Raw genomic sequence first — 15,819 nt, forward strand, 5'->3', positions numbered from 1 at the left:
GTGTCTCTATCTCCTTCAGTTCTGCTCTGATCTTAGTTATTTCTTGCCTTCTGCTAGGTTTTGAGTTTTTTTGATCTTGCTCCTCTAGCTCTTTCAATTTTGATGATAGGGTATCAATTTTGGATCTCTCCACTCTTCTCATATGGGCACTTATTGATATATATTTTTCTCTGGAGACTGCTTTAAATGTGTCCCGGAGATTCTGGTATGTTGTGTCTTCGTTCTCGTTGGTTTCGAAGAACATCTTTATTTCTGCCTTCATTTCATTCTTTATTCATTCAACATTCAAGAGCCAGTTGTTCAGTTTCCATGAAGCTGTGCAGTTCTGAATTCGTTTCTGAATTCTGAGTTCTAACTTGATTGCACTATGGTCTGAGAGACTGTTTGTTATTATGTCAGTTGTTTTGCCTTTGATGAGGAGTGATTTACTTCCAATTATGTGGTCAATTTTAGAGTAGGTGTGATGTGGTGCTGAGAAGAATGTATATTCTGTGGATTTGGGGTGGAGAGTTCTGTAAATGTCTATCAGGTTTGCTTGTTCCAGGTCTGAGTTCAAGTCCTGGATATCCTTGTTAATTTTCTGTCTGGTTGATCTGTCTAATATTGACAGTAGAGTGTTAAAATCTCCCACTATTATTGTGTGGGAGTCTAAGTCTCTTTGTAGGTCATCAAGAACTTGCCTTATATATCTAGGTGATCCTGTATTGGGTCCATATATATATATATATTTTTTTTTGTTTGTTTGTTTTTTTGAAGTTTTTTTTTTTTTTTTTTAATTTTTTATTGGATTATAGGTTTTGGGGTACGTGAGCAGAGCATGCAAGATAGTTGCGTAGGTACACACATGGCAGTGTGCTTTCTTTTCTTCTCCCCTTCACCCACATTTGGCTTTTCTCCCCAGGCTATCCCTCCCCACCTCCCCCTCCCACTGGCCCTCCCCTTTTCCCCCCAATAGACCCCAGTGTTTAGTACTCCCCTTTCTGTGTCCATGTGTTCTCATTTTTCATCACCCACCTATGAGTGAGAATATGCGGTGTTTCATTTTCTGTTCTTGTGTCAGTTTGCTGAGGATGATGTTCTCCAGATTCATCCATGTCCTTATAAACGACACAAACTCATCATTTCTGATTGCTGCATAATATTCCATGGTGTATATGTGCCACATTTTTCCAATCCAGTCTATCATCAATGGGCATTTGGGTTGATTCCAGGTCTTTGCTATTGTAAACAGTGCTGCAATGAACATTCGTGTACATGTGTCCTTATAGTAGAAGGATTTATAGTCTTTTGGATATATACCCAGTAATGGGATTGCTGGGTCAAATGGGATTTCTATTTCTAAGGCCTTGAGGAATCGCCACACCGTCTTCCACAATGGTTGAACTAATTTACACTCCCACCAACAGTGTAAAAGTGTTCCTTTTTCTCCACATCCTCTCCAGCATCTGTTGTCTCCATATTTTTTAATGATCGCCATTCTAACTGGCGTGAGATGGTATCTCAATGTGGTTTTGATTTGCATCTCTCTGATGATCAGTGACGATGAGCATTTTTTCATATGATTGTTGGCCTCATATATGTCTTCTTTAGTAAAGTATCTGTTCATATCCTTTGCCCACTTTTGAATGGGCTTGTTTGTTTTTTTCCTGTAAATCTGTTTGAGTTCTTTGTAAATTCTGGATATCAGCCCTTTGTCAGATGGGTAAACTGCAAAAATTTTTTCCCATCCCGTTGGTTACCGATCCACTCTAGTGACTGTTTCTTTTGCCGTGCAGAAGCTGTGGAGTTTGATTAGGTCCCATTTGTCTATTTTGGCTTTTGTTGCCAATGCTTTTGGTGTTTTGTTCATGAAGTCCTTGCCTACTCCTATGTCCTGGATAGTTTTGCCTAGATTTTCTTCTAGGGTTTTTATGGTGCCAGGTCTTATGTTTAAGTCTTTAATCCATCTGGAGTTAATTTTAGTGTAAGGTGTCAGGAAGGGATCCAGTTTCTGCTTTCTGCACATGGCTAGCCAGTTTTCCCAACACCATTTGTTAAACATGGAATCCTTTCCCCATTGCTTGTTTTTGTCAGGTTTGTCAAAGATTGTATAGTTGTATGTATGTTGTGTTGCCTCCGGTGCCTCTGTTTTGTTCCATTGGTCTATATCTCTGTTTTGGTACCAGTACCATGCTGTTTTGATTACTGTAGCCTTGTAGTATAGTTTGAAATCCGGTAGTGTGATGCCCCCCGCTGTGTTCTTTTTGCTTAGAATTGACTTGGCTATGCGGGCTCTCTTTTGGTTCCATATGAAGTTCATGGTGGTTTTTTCCAGTTCTGTGAAGAAAGTCAATGGTAGCTTGATGGGGATAGCGTTGATTCTGTAAATTACTTTGGGCAGTATAGCCATTTTCACGATATTAATTCTTCCTAACCATGAACATGGAATGTTTCTCCATCTGTTTGTGTCCTCTCTGATTTCGTTGAGCAGTGGTTTCTAGTTCTCCTTGAAGAGGTCTCTTACGTTCCTTGTGAGTTGTATTCCAAGGTATTTTATTCTTTTTGTAGCAATTGTGAATGGCAGTTCGCTCTTGATTTGGCTTTCTTTAAGTCTGTTATTGGTGTAGACGAATGCTTGTGATTTTTGCACATTGATTTTATATCCTGAGACTTTGCTGAAGTTGCTTATCAGTTTCAGGAGTTTTTGGGCTGAGGCAATGGGGTCTTCTAGGTATACTATCATGTCGTCTGCAAATAGAGACAATTTGGCTTCCACCTTTCCTATTTGAATACCCTTTATTTCTTTTTCTTGCCTGATTGCTCTGGCTAGAACTTCCAGTACTATATTGAATAGGAGTGGTGAAAGAGGGCATCCTTGTCTAGTGCCAGATTTCAAAGGGAATGCTTCCAGTTTTTGCCCATTCAGTATGATATTGGCTGTTGGTTTGTCATAAATAGCTTTTATTACTTTGAGATACGTTCCATTGATACCGAGTTTATTGAGGGTTTTTAGCATAAAGGGCTGTTGAATTTTGTCAAATGCCTTCTCTGCGTCAATTGAGATAATCATGTGGTTTTTGTTTTTGGTTCTGTTTATGTGGTGAATTACATTGATAGACTTGCGTATGTTGAACCAGCCTTGCATCCCCGGGATGAATCCTACTTGATCATGATGAATAAGTTTTTTGATTTGCTGTTGCAATCGGCTTGCCAATATTTTATTGAAGATTTTTGCATCTATGTTCATCATGGATATTGGCCTGAAGTTTTCTTTTCTTGTTGGGTCTCTGCCGGGTTTTGGTATCAGAATGATGTTGGTCTCATAAAATGATTTGGGAAGGATTCCCTCTTTTTGGATTGTTTGAAATAGTTTTAGAAGAAATGGTGCCAGCTCTTCCTTGTGTGTCTGGTAGAATTCGGCTGTGAACCCATCTGGACCTGGGCTTTTTTTGTGTGGTAGGCTCTTAATTGCTGCCTCAACTTCAGACCTTGTTATTGGTCTATTCATAGTTTCAGCTTCCTCCTGGTTTAGGCTTGGGAGGACACAGGAATCCAGGAATTTGTCCATTTCTTCCAGGTTTACTAGTTTATGCGCATAGAGTTGTTTGTAATATTCTCTGATGATGGTTTGAATTTCTGTGGGATCTGTGGTGATTTCCCCTTTATCATTTTTTATTGCATCTATTTGGTTGTTCTCTCTTTTATTTTTAATCAATCTGGCTAGTGGTCTGTCTATTTTGTTGATCTTTTCAAAAAACCAGCTCTTGGATTTATTGATTTTTTGAAGGGTTTTTCGTGTCTCAATCTCCTTCAGCTCAGCTCTGATCTTAGTTATTTCTTGTCTTCTGCTGGGTTTTGAGTTTTTTTGGTCTTGGTCCTCTAGCTCTTTCAATTTTGATGATAGGGTGTCAATTTTGGATCTCTCCATTCTCCTCATATGGGCACTTATTGCTATATACTTTCCTCTAGAGACTGCTTTAAATGTGTCCCAGAGGTTCTGGCACGTTGTGTCTTCGTTCTCATTGGTTTCGAAGAACTTCTTTATTTCTGCCTTCATTTCGTTGTTTACCCAGTCAACATTCAAGAGCCAGTTGTTCAGTTTCCATGAAGCTGTGCGGTTCTGGGTCGGTTTCTGAATTCTGAGTTCTAACTTGATTGCACTATGGTCTGCGAGGCTGTTTGTTATGATTTCAGTTGTTTTGCATTTGTTGAGCAGTGCTTTACTTCCAATTATGTGGTCAATTTTAGAGTAGGTGTGATGTGGTGCTGAGAAGAATGTGTATTCTGTGGATTTGGGGTGGAGAGTTCTGTAAATGTCTATCAGGTTTGCTTGCTCCAGGTCTGAGTTCAAGCCCTGTATATCCTTGTTGATTTTTTGTCTGGTAGATCTGTCTAGTATTGACAGTGGAGTGTTAAAGTCTCCCACTATTATTGTGTGGGAGTCTAAGTCCTTTTGTAAGTCCTTAAGAACTTGCCTTATGTATCTGGGTGCTCCTGCATTGGGTCCATATATGTTTAGGATCGTTAGCTCTTCTTGTTGTATCGATCCTTTTACCATTATGTAATGGCCTTCTTTGTCTCTTTTGATCTTTGTTGCTTTAAAGTCTATTTTATCGGAGATGAGAATTGCAACTCCTGCTTTTTTTTGCTTTCCATTTGCTTGGTAAATCTTCCTCCATCCCTTTATTTTGAGCCTTTGTGTATCCTTGCATGTGAGATGGGTTTCCTGGATACAGCACACTGATGGGTTTTGGCTTTTTATCCAATTTGCCAGTCTGTGTCTTTTGATTGGTGCATTTAGTCCATTTACATTTAGGGTTAATATTGTTATGTGTGAATTTGATACTGCCATTTTGATGCTAAGTGGCTGTTTTGCCTGTTAGTTGTTGTAGATTCTTCATTATGTTGAAGCTCTTTAGCATTCAGTGTGATTTTGGAATGGCTGGTACTGGTTGATCCTTTCTATGTGTAGTGCCTCTTTTAGGAGCTCTTGTAAAGCAGGCCTGGTGGTGACAAAATCTCTGAGTACTTGCTTGTTCGCAAAGGATTTTATTTTTCCTTCACTTCTGAAGCTCAGTTTGGCTGGATATGAAATTCTGGGTTGAAAGTTCTTTTCTTTAAGAATGTTGAATATTGGCCCCCACTCTCTTCTGGCTTGTAGTGTTTCTGCCGAGAGATCTGCTGTGAGTCTGATGGGCTTCCCTTTGTGGGTGACCCGACCTTTCTCTCTGGCTGCCCTTAGTATTCTCTCCTTTATTTCAACCCTATTGAATCTGACGATTATGTGCCTTGGGGTTGCTCTTCTTGCGGAATATCTTTGTGGTGTTCTCTGAATTTCCTGCAATTGAGTGTTGGCCTGTCTTGCTAGGTGGGGGAAATTTTCCTGGATGATGTCCTGAAGAGTATTTTCCAGCTTGGATTCATTCTCTTCGTCCCATTCTGGTACACCCATCAAACGTAGGTTAGGTCTTTTCACATAGTCCCACATTTCTTGGAGACTTCGTTCATTCCTTTTTGCGTTTTTTTCTCTAATCTTGGTTTCTCGTTTTATTTCATTGAGTTGGTCTTCGACTTCAGATATTCTTTCTTCTGCTTGGTCAATTCGGCTATTGAAACTTGTGCATGCTTCGCGAAGTTCTCGTATTTTGTTTCTCAGCTCCTTTAATTCATTCATATTCCTCTCTAAGTTATCCATTCTTGTTATCATTTCCTCAAATCTTTTTTCAAATCTTTTCTCAAGGTTCTTAGTTTCTTTGCATTGATTTAATACATGATCTTTTAGCTCACCAAAGTTTCTCATTATCCATATTCTTAAGTCTAATTCCGTCATTTCGTGACAGTCATTCTCCGTCCAGCTTTGTTCCCTTGCTGGTGAGGAGTTTTGGTTTTTTCTAGGAGGCGAGGTGTTCTGGTTTCGGGTGTTTTCCTCCTTTTTGCGCTGGTTTCTTCCCATCTTTGCGGATTTGTCCGCTGGTCGTCTGTGTAGTTGCTGACTTTTCGATTGGGTCTCTGAGTGGACACCCTGAATGTTGATGATGAAATATTTCTGTTGCTTGGTTTTCCTTCTACCAGTCTAGCCCCTTTGCTGTACGAGTGCTGAGGTCCGCTCCAGACCCTGCTTGTCTGGGGTGCACCTCTAGTAGCTGTGGCACAGCGAGGGATGCTACCAGTTTCTTTTTCTGCTATCTTTGTCCCAGGATGGTGCCTGCCTAATGTCAATCTTTTGGATATAGAGGGGTCGGGGAGCTGCTTGAGGAGACAGTTTGTACTTTATAGGGGTTTAATTGCTGAGCTGTGAGCTGTGTTGTTCATTCAGGGCTGTTAGGCTGCTATGTTTGATTCTGCTGCAACAGAGCTCATTAAAAAAACCCTTTTTTTTTCTCAAATGCTCTGTGTTGAGGGGTTTGGGCTTTATTTTTGGATGTCCGTTGAGGTCCTGCCCAGCTAGGATGCAGACTAGCCACTGTTTGCCTGCCGAGGCTCCGCCCTGCTGTTGTGAGGCTCGCCCTGGCTCCGCTGTTCTGCTGTTCTCCGCCACGCCCTGCGGCGGAGTCTCTCTGTTGTAGCGGGTTGCCTCGGCGACGGCAGGCTGCGTCAGCAGTGGGCGCGTATCTCAGTAGGGACGGGTTGCCTCGGCAACGGCTGGCTGCGTCAGCAGTGGGCGTGTATCTCAGTAGGGACGGGTTGCCTCGGCAACGGCTGGCTGCGTCAGCAATGGGCGTGTATCTCAGTTGCTGCGGGTTACGTCGGTAATGGTGGCTGCCCCTCCCCCTCAGAGCGTCTCGGGCCATCTGCACGGGGCTTGTTTGAAATCGCGGTTTTGTGCGTCCCACTGGGCCAATCCTAACGCTCTGTTCCTGCAATCCCCTGGGCTGGCCCACTGTTCAAGTCTAGCTCAGTCTCAAGTCCAGCCCTCTCACGTCTCCAGTTGCCGGTTCAACGGGGCACCCGGACAAGTGCGCCCTGTGGGGAGCGCTGGGTAGGGCCGGCCGCCGCCACCCCGGCTGCCGGCTTCGCCAGGCGGAATATCTGCCTGGCGTCCCGCGTCTCCTCTTCACTTGGGAATTTCCCCGTTCCGTGAGCAACAAAGATCAGTCTGGAAATGCAGCTCAGACTCACCTCTCCGCAGACACGAGAACTCCAATCCTGGGTTGTTCTCACAGCGCCATCTTGAGTCCTCGGGTCCATATATATTTAGGATCGTTAGCTCTTCTTGTCATATCGATTCTTTTACCATTATGTAATGACCTTCTTTGTCTCTTTTGATCTTTGTTGCTTTAAAGTCTATTTTATCAGAGACGAGAATTGTAACTCCTGCTTTTTTTTTGCTCTCCATTTTCTTGGTAAATGTTCCTCCATCCCTTTATTTTGAGCCTTTGTGTATCCTTGCATGTGAGATGGGTTTCCTGGATACAGCACAGTGATGGGTTTTGGCTTTTTATCCAATTTGCCAGTCTGTGTCTTTTGATTGGTACATTTAGCCCATTTACATTTAGGGTTAATATTGTTATATGTGAATTTGATACTGCCATTTTGATGCTAGCTGGCTGTTTTGCCCGTTAGTTGTTGTAGATTCTTCATTATGTTGATGCTCTTTAGCATTTAGTGTGATTTTGGAATGGCTGGTACTGGTTGTTCCTTTCTATGTGTAGTGCCTCTTTCAGGAGCTCTTGTAAAGCAGGCCTGGTGGTGACAAAATCTCTGAGTGCTTGCTTGTTTGCAAAGGATTTTATTTTTCCTTCACTTCTGAAGCTCAGTTTGGCTGGATATGAAATTCTGGGTTGAAAGTTCTTTTCTTTAAGGATGTTGAATATTGGCCCCCACTCTCTTCTGGCTTGTAGAGTTTCTGCTGAGAGATCTGCTGTGAGTCTGATGGGCTTCCCTTTGTGGGTGACCTGACCTTTCTCTCTGGCTGCCCTTAGTATTTTCTTTTTCATTTCAACCCTGGTGAATCTGACGATTATGTGCCTTGGGGTTGCTCTTCTTGCGGAATATCTTTGTGGTGTTCTCTGTATTTCCTGGACTTGAGTATTGGCCTGTCTTGCTAGATTGGGGAAATTTTCCTGGATAATATCCTGAAGAGTATTTTCCAGCTTGAATTCATTCTCTTCATCACATTCTGGTACACCTATCAAACGTAGGTTAGGTCTTTTCACATAGTCCCACATTTCTTGGAGACTTTTTGCACTTTTTTCTCTAATCTTGGTTTCTCATTTTATTTTATTTAGTTGATCTTCGACTTCTGATATTCTTTCTTCTGCTTGATCAATTCAGCTGTTGAAACTTGTGCATGCTTCGCGAAGTTCTTGTGTTGTTTTTCAGCTCCTTCAATTCATTCATATTCCTCTCTAAGTTGTCCATTCTTGTTATCATTTCCTTGAATCGTTTTTCAAATCTCTTTTCAAGGTTCTTAGTTTATTTGCATTGATTTAGAACATGTTCTTTTAGCTCACGGAAGTTTCTCATTACCCACCTTCTGAAGTCTGATTCCATCATTTCATCACCCTCATTCTCTGTCCGGCTTTGTTCCCTTGCTGGTGAGGAGTTTTGGTCTTTTGTAGGAAGCGAGGTGTTTTGGTTTCGGGTGTTTTCCTCCTTTCTGTGTTGGTTTCTTCCCATCTTTGTGGGTTTATCCACCTGTGGTCTGACTAGTTGCTGACTTTCCTATTGGGTCTCTGAGTGGACGCCCAGATTGTTGATGGTGAAGTATTTCTTTTGCTTAGTTTTCCTTCTAAGAGTCTAGCCCCTCTGCTATATGACTGCTGAGGTCCATTCCAAGCCCTGCTTGTCTGGGGTACACCTGTAGCAGCTGCAGAACAGTGAGGGATGCTACCAGTTTCTTCTTCTTCTATCTTTGTACCAGAATGATGCCCACCAAATGTCAGTCTGATCAGTCCTTTTTCAGGTGACTCTTTGGATATACAGGGGTCAGGGAGCTGCTTGAGGAGACTGTCTGTACTTTATAGGAGCTCACATGCTGAGCTGTGAGCTCTGTTGTTCATTCAGGACTGTTAGGCAGATACTTTTAAGTCTGCTGCAGCAGAACTCATAAAACCCTTTTTTTTCCTCAGATGCTCTGTCTCAGGGCGTTAGGGCTTTCTTTATGAGTATCCATTGTACTTTCCTGCCCAGCTAGGAGGCAGTCTAGTCACTATTTGCCTGCCGAGGCTTTGCCCTGTTAGCATTGGCTCCGCCCTACTGTCGTGGGCTCTGCTCTGTTGCCTTGCACTTCGCCCTGTTACTGTGGGCTCCACCCTGCTGTTGTGGGGTCCACTCTGTTGCCTCTGTATTGTCGGAGTCTCTCTGTTATGGCGGGTTGCCTCGGCAATGGCAGGCTGCATAAGCAATGGGAGTATATTCTGCCTCCGTAGGGGCAGAATGCCTCGGCAATGTCAGTCGCCCCTCCCCCACCAAGATGCACCGTCTCGGGCTCAGTTGTGTCCGCAGTGAAACTCTCAACCCCGAGCATATCGAATTCTTGCCCTGCTTGTCCGTGTGGGGGTGGGACCTGCCGAGCCTGGTCACCTGGCTCGCCACCTCAGAGCCCCTCTTTTTCCCTTTCCTAAGTTGAATGGTTGACTCTCTCCCAGGTATTTCAGTCGCCTGCTGATATGGGACTGGAGTCCGTGCAATTTCCCGTGCAGCGACCCACTGCGCCGGCTCAAATGTTGCCTCCCGGGAATCTCCTGGTTTGGCTCACTGTCCAAGTCCCATTCAATCAGATGGATATGCTAATCTGCCCTCCCAAATCTCAGATTGCTGGTTTAACAGGGCATCCAGACCAGTGCGCCTTGTGCAGAGTGCCGCTGTGCTGCAAGTGCCGTTGCGCTGCGGCGCCGGCCGAAATGGCAGCACTGGCCAAAACAGCCACGCCGGCGTTCTGTGTCTCTCCTACACTTGGGAATCCCCCCCGTTCTGTGGGCAACAAAGATCTGTTTGAAAATGCGGCCTGAACTCACCCTCTGCGCCTTCACTGAGAGCCGCAACCCCGAGCTGCTCCTACCCTGCCATCTTCCGGGTCTCCCTTTTCCATGAAATTCTTTATGTGGCTGGAGTGTTTATGAAAATTTTTGACCTAAACAATTGTCATATTAGTTTATAATTTCCAGGAGGGCAGAGGCCTTATCTTTCCTATATTTTTCTGTACCTTTACCAACTGGTACATGTGACAGACACTCAATAAATACTTGTTTGTCTGTAGATTGTGAATGAATAAACCTAAAATATTCACATTGTTGAAAAACACTACTCTGGATAGTCAGTGGGTGCTTGTTACTGGCTTGGCTATGGCAACATTAGCAAAACAGAGTGCAATATTTTAGAAACTAGATTTCAAGAGTCTCGACCTTTCAGTGGCCTTAACTATCAAGAGAACAAACACTTCATGGGTTAAAATTGCTGAACGATAACAGAGAAAAAAGGGAGCCAGAGTAGTCCACCTCTCCTGAGGATGAGAACAAACAATCATGCAGCAGATACCGTGTGATTGCTCACAGGAAGACAAATCTGGCAGCCTTAAGATTACTTTCTAGCTGGGGATTCCCACCACCATGCTCATGTATAGATGTGCACACCAAAACACACACATGCAGGTGGCCTCCACTTTACACAAGAAGCAAATGTAAATGAATCTTGTTTTCTGTGATTAGAGAAATGATTCAGGTGAGCCATTACTAATCTGTTTCTAAACGCAAAGTCCTTCTCTGATGGTAGTATTTACACTCTCATTTGTAAATGTTGAAAGGTAAGTTTTGTATTTGAGTTGGCTTTAAGCTTCACACATCTGTGTAAATGGGCCTTCTGTTGGTAGGGGGAGAATTTGGATTTCCTTTGTAGATAGAGTTGGCAATTTTTTAGAGACGCATTTACTACTAAGTCATGAGAAAGAATCACTGATGCATTATTAGAGAGGAACAGGGAGAAGAAATGGTGAGCTGATGTAGGGTCATGCCACATTTAGTAACTGTTAGTTTCCCACTCAGGAAATACATCATTTTTAGCTTCCAGATCCCACTCCAATCTGAGTGTGTGATGTTGGCAAATGGGGCAGAGAGTGTCTCGGCTTACTCTCTACTGGGATGGGAGTTCACAGTAAATGTCATTCAACAGTGACTTGGTCTGGGGGTACAGCCTATATTAATATTGAGAAGATAAATACACTAACTTTGTTTAGAGAATTATCCCCCAAGCTTAGAAGTCCCAACAAAGTACATTAATTCACTTCCAGTAAAGTCTCAGGCTCCTCTGCTTTTGTGACCTTCTCAGGCCCTGATCTCAGCTTGTGTCTATAAGAGGGGATAGGTCCAGCCTGGCTGGCTCTCTAATTATTTTTACTTTTTTCATTGCAGTTTATTCAGGATGATAACATGGAGAAGCTTGAGGAAATTATTGAAAAATACCCTCGTGCCTTCCCTTTGTGGATTGGGCCTTTTCAGGCATTTTTTTATATCTGTGACCCAGACTATGCAAAGACAGTTCTGAACAGAACAGGTAAGAAGAGGGGCAAATCTCTGGGACCTATTCCTCCTAGAAGTGAAATGCACAAAACCCCACAGGCAGTATTCCAAAGTGAAGTTTAGTTTTGGGTCTTTAAGAGACACAAGAGCAAGTGTGGAGAGGTGACAGGTTTCCTACCAATACAGAAGGCGATTCTCATGTCCTCCCCAGTCTCTTGTCTTGTTCAGGACTGCATGGGCACGTTGAGGTTAGTGTAACCTAAAGCCCAGCTGGCATTACCAGGCTTGCCAAGAAAGGGTTCCCTTGGCCTCTCTGGGCTTTATGACTTCAGTGTCAGGAACACTTCCCACTCCTACCCCTTGTCTCGAGGATCAGTCTCAAGAGGGTGGAGAATCAGCAGTAAGTCCACTTCTGCTGGTTCAGTATGTAAGCCTGAATGCTAGATCATTAATTTACTCACCAAACCTCTCGGTTGTGATCCAAACTTTAGTTTTCCTCACGTGTTTCTCAACTACATAGTTTTCAGGTATGAGTCATCTACCTCCCCCACCCAATCCTTGTTTAAGGCTTTCATTGTGGATCATTTTATAGCATAATACTAAAATGTCCAGTTCTTTCCCTGTCAACTTTGTAAAATGAAGGTTTTTATATTCCAGACTTTCCTGTGCCATTGTATCCACCACTCCCAATAAAACCTAATAAAAGAAAAGAGCCTTGCCCCGACTATCTCCATGTTTCCAGTCCCCTGCTCTGATTTGTCTCATGTTCACCTGTTAAGGACAAGAACAGTAGAACACCTCCACTTTGGGGTTCACAAAAACACCAAGAGGCATTGGCACCTCAGTACCTGGTGTCTGCTGGCATCTGCTCTGATCCTTAATTTGCCTTCCATAAAGGATATATGTTGTCTCAGCTATAGTTATGGAAACATTGCAACCTTCCGGCAAACTCCGTTTCTGCTGAAGGAAGTGTAAACGGGAAGAATCAGGGTTTGTGTACATGTCTGCCTCTTAGGGCTTGCTGTTCTCTGAAACTGAACCAAAACTAACACAGGTCTTTCCCCAGGCTGCCAAAGGCAGCAGGAAGTAAGCCCTGGGCTCTCTTTTGCTCACTATTTGTGGTTGGTGCAGGAAAATGCAGAAAAACTGTCACCAACGTGAACTGATAATGAATGCTCCCTCTAATGATGTCTTTTGTTTCCTCTGTTTGACTCTGCAGACCCCAAGTCCCAGTATGTACAGAAATTCTTATCTCCTCTTATTGGTATGTATGTGCAAATGAGAGTTATGACCCACTCTCATTCAAAGTCCCCTTTCCATAGTAGAGCATGCCCAGGGAAATCAAATCTGAATTCAGAAGCATTAAGAGTATAAGGTGGAGCAACACTGAAAGTTATCTAGGGGAAAGATTCAAGGGCAGCTCTAAAGTCAACACAACACCACTTCCCAGGAAGCTTCTTCATTCATTTCTCTCCCCAAGAGTCATATTCTCAAGGCAGCAGATATGTGAATCAGTCCCATCTCTCTTTAAAACTACAATCTCGGCCTGGCACAGTGGCTCATACCTGTTTTCCCAGCACTTTGGGAGACCGAGGCAGGAAGATCACTTGAACCCAGGAGGCAGAGGTTTCAGTAAGCCTAAAGAGCACCATTGCACTCCAGATTAGGTGACAAAGCAAAACTCTCTCCACTCCCAACACACACACACACACACACTGCAGTCTCTCCATCCCTATTCTTGTTTTCTTTATCCTTCTGTTGTGTTTTCTTGGATGTTTTCCTTTCTTTTTGGAGTTCCCGTATTTCCACATGCAAGTCAGTAAAATTTTGCTCTAGAGATTGGCAATATTCCGTCAGCAGATAAATTAAGCTCTTTAATCACATAATTGGTATTTATGTTAGACAAAACATGAATTAAAGAAAAGAATATAGGCTTGTATTAGGAACCAGTCAGATTTGAATCTTGCCCCCTCCTGCACGGACTAGATAAATAGCATTTTGGGGAAGTCATTTACTCTCTCCATGTCTCAGTTTCCTCATCTTTGACAATAAGGATGAGAGTCACATTGCGGGGCTGTTATGAGAATTAAATGAAATACATATGTTTAACAGTAAATGAAACAGCCAACATTGTACAAGTGACAGATTATGTATCACGGGTCTGGCATGTTGTAAGCACTCAGTGAGTGGTATCGATTATGTGCTAATAAACTTTAAAGTCCTTTAAAGCCAAATCCTAATGATCAGTCTGGCAGTAGAAGATTGTGAAGCATTTGCCTTATAAGTATTTCCACGCAGCATCATTCACAGACCAGGGCTCAAGGTGGGAGTATCAGGGGACAGAGTGGATGTTCTTGTCATAGGTTCCTTGTGAATTTATGCCCATCATATAGTTTATGGATTGGTTTGGAGTGGAAAGGAAAGGAATTCATTTGCTGTGTTTCTAGTGTGAGCTAGGGAGTAGGTTGGCTACCTTATGTATGCACTTTCAGTTAATCTACGTAGCAACACATGGAAATAGGTATTTAGTATCATAGTTCATTGTTGAGAAAACTAAACCTCAGGAAGGTTAAGTCACTTATTCAGTTACTACATAGATAGTAACTGGTGATTACATGATTAACCTTCTCATCTTATCAGGCTTTGAAACTTATTAGACTTTGAAACTCTTTCTCACAATATTAAATACGTCCATCCCAGAAGTAAGCTTCTAAATTCGCCTTCATCTATTAAGAGGCATTGTATTTTAATATGAGCACTACTTGGATATTCCACTATTTCATGACTGCCTGTGGGTCATGGTTACTCCATGCTGCCTGTGCTCCTCATCTCATCTAATGAAATAGCATAAGGTTTTCTGCCTTTTCTTTCTCAAGGAAAAGGACTAGTGGCTCTAGACGGACCCAAGTGGTTCCAGCATCGTCGCCTACTAACTCCTGCATTCCATTTTAACATCCTGAAAGCATACATCGAGGTGATGACTCATTCTGTGAAAACGATGCTGGTAAGTGAAGGGGGAAAGTACTCTGGTGCCTTGCAAAATGCTCAGTGGACAGTATTAGGTATATGTTTCATAGATCATGAAAATAAAAAAATCAGTTTCTAAAAACTTAACCAATGTACAAGTACTCATTGAGCAATAGGTGTCTGTAAAAACTTGTTATGTTATTTGGGTGATAATATTAATAAAAAGAAGATCTGGTCCTCTGTCATGGATATGTTTTGAGATTTTATGGCAATAAATCAAGTACCAAATGGTGACAGATAGTAAGTGCTATAGGTTTGTTTCATGGAGTGCAGGTCTGTACAAACCTACCCCAAAGTCTGAGGAAACTGAGAGGCTGAAGAAAAAGGCTGACAGTTTCTTATAAAGAAACATTTAATAGAGGCTTTCAAAGAAAAACCATGGCTGTTTCACACAGTTATGAGACAAGATGATGGATCCCTGAACCATTACCCTCCAACCCAGGGGACCACGGGGAGGGGCACACGTGCTTCAGAGGAAATTATTAGTAGTAAGAATTTGCCCTAAGGGCAAGATTTATGGTAAGTACATGCTCTGATGCAGTGAACAGCAGATCAACTGAAAATCTCAGAGCTTTCCCAGAACTAGAGTTAATTGGAACTCAAGATGGCAGATTAGCTTCCAAGATGGAGCTGCATTAACCTCCACAAGGTGACAGGTAAAGATGGCAGGAGGAGCTATAACAGCTTCAAATTCAGCGGAAACTCAAATCAAGCTGGACTTGAATATGTAGACAGTATGGATGAGAGTATTCAAGGCAGGGTCAGTCAGCATGGAAAAAGGTTTGGAGATTATCATGGACTTGCCCAATGGCTATAAAGGACCAAGGAAAAGAGAATGTCTGTATTAAAGTTGCAGATATGAATTTCTTCTTGTAAATGGTAGAGGATCATTAGGTCTTGACCTGCACCTTTCAAGGAATCATAAAGGCATTGTAGAGAAACATGCCTGTGAGTGGTCTCTGATTTATAAATAAGTTCTATTCCAAAACTCTAAATATACAGTGGTTTGAATTTTTAAGTCGTATTTTTTTTTGAAATCAGACAAGTAATTCACTAATACAGTTTCATCATAAACACTTCAAACACCACAAACAAAGGCAAAGTTTTCCTCCCACTTCATGTGCAAACCTATCCCTCTTCCCATGCAAACCACTATTACCAGCTCAATGACTGGGTTCTCAGCCAAACTTACAGAAGCAGTTTGAACCCAAAGTCGGCCAGGATTGTGGTTAAAAACAACAGTATGAGTTCTCAGGGCAGAGACCCAGAGACTGTGCGGTGCAAGCTAACGAGAGAGGAGAGCAACTTTTTCTGATTCTAGTGCTGTTCAGCTGCAGCACAATTTCAAATCCTCCCG

The 15,819-nt window shown here is 42.6% G+C and overlaps 1 protein-coding gene across 2 annotated transcripts in view; it reads left to right on the forward strand.

Annotated features, from left to right (window-relative positions):
- Positions 1–15,819, forward strand: part of CYP4X1 (cytochrome P450 family 4 subfamily X member 1) — a 266,175-nt gene that overhangs the window by 233,286 nt on the left and 17,070 nt on the right. For both annotated transcript variants that reach the window (XM_054259317.2, XM_002750786.6), the window contains 3 exons: positions 11,328–11,469; positions 12,655–12,699; positions 14,312–14,439. In XM_054259317.2, the coding sequence (XP_054115292.1) occupies positions 11,346–11,469; positions 12,655–12,699; positions 14,312–14,439 (297 nt within the window). In that variant the 5' untranslated portion in view covers positions 11,328–11,345. The remainder of the gene's footprint in view (positions 1–11,327; positions 11,470–12,654; positions 12,700–14,311; positions 14,440–15,819) is intronic.

Source organism: Callithrix jacchus, chromosome 7 (genome assembly GCF_049354715.1).
Source record: "Callithrix jacchus isolate 240 chromosome 7, calJac240_pri, whole genome shotgun sequence".
NCBI lineage: Eukaryota > Metazoa > Chordata > Mammalia > Primates > Cebidae > Callithrix > Callithrix jacchus.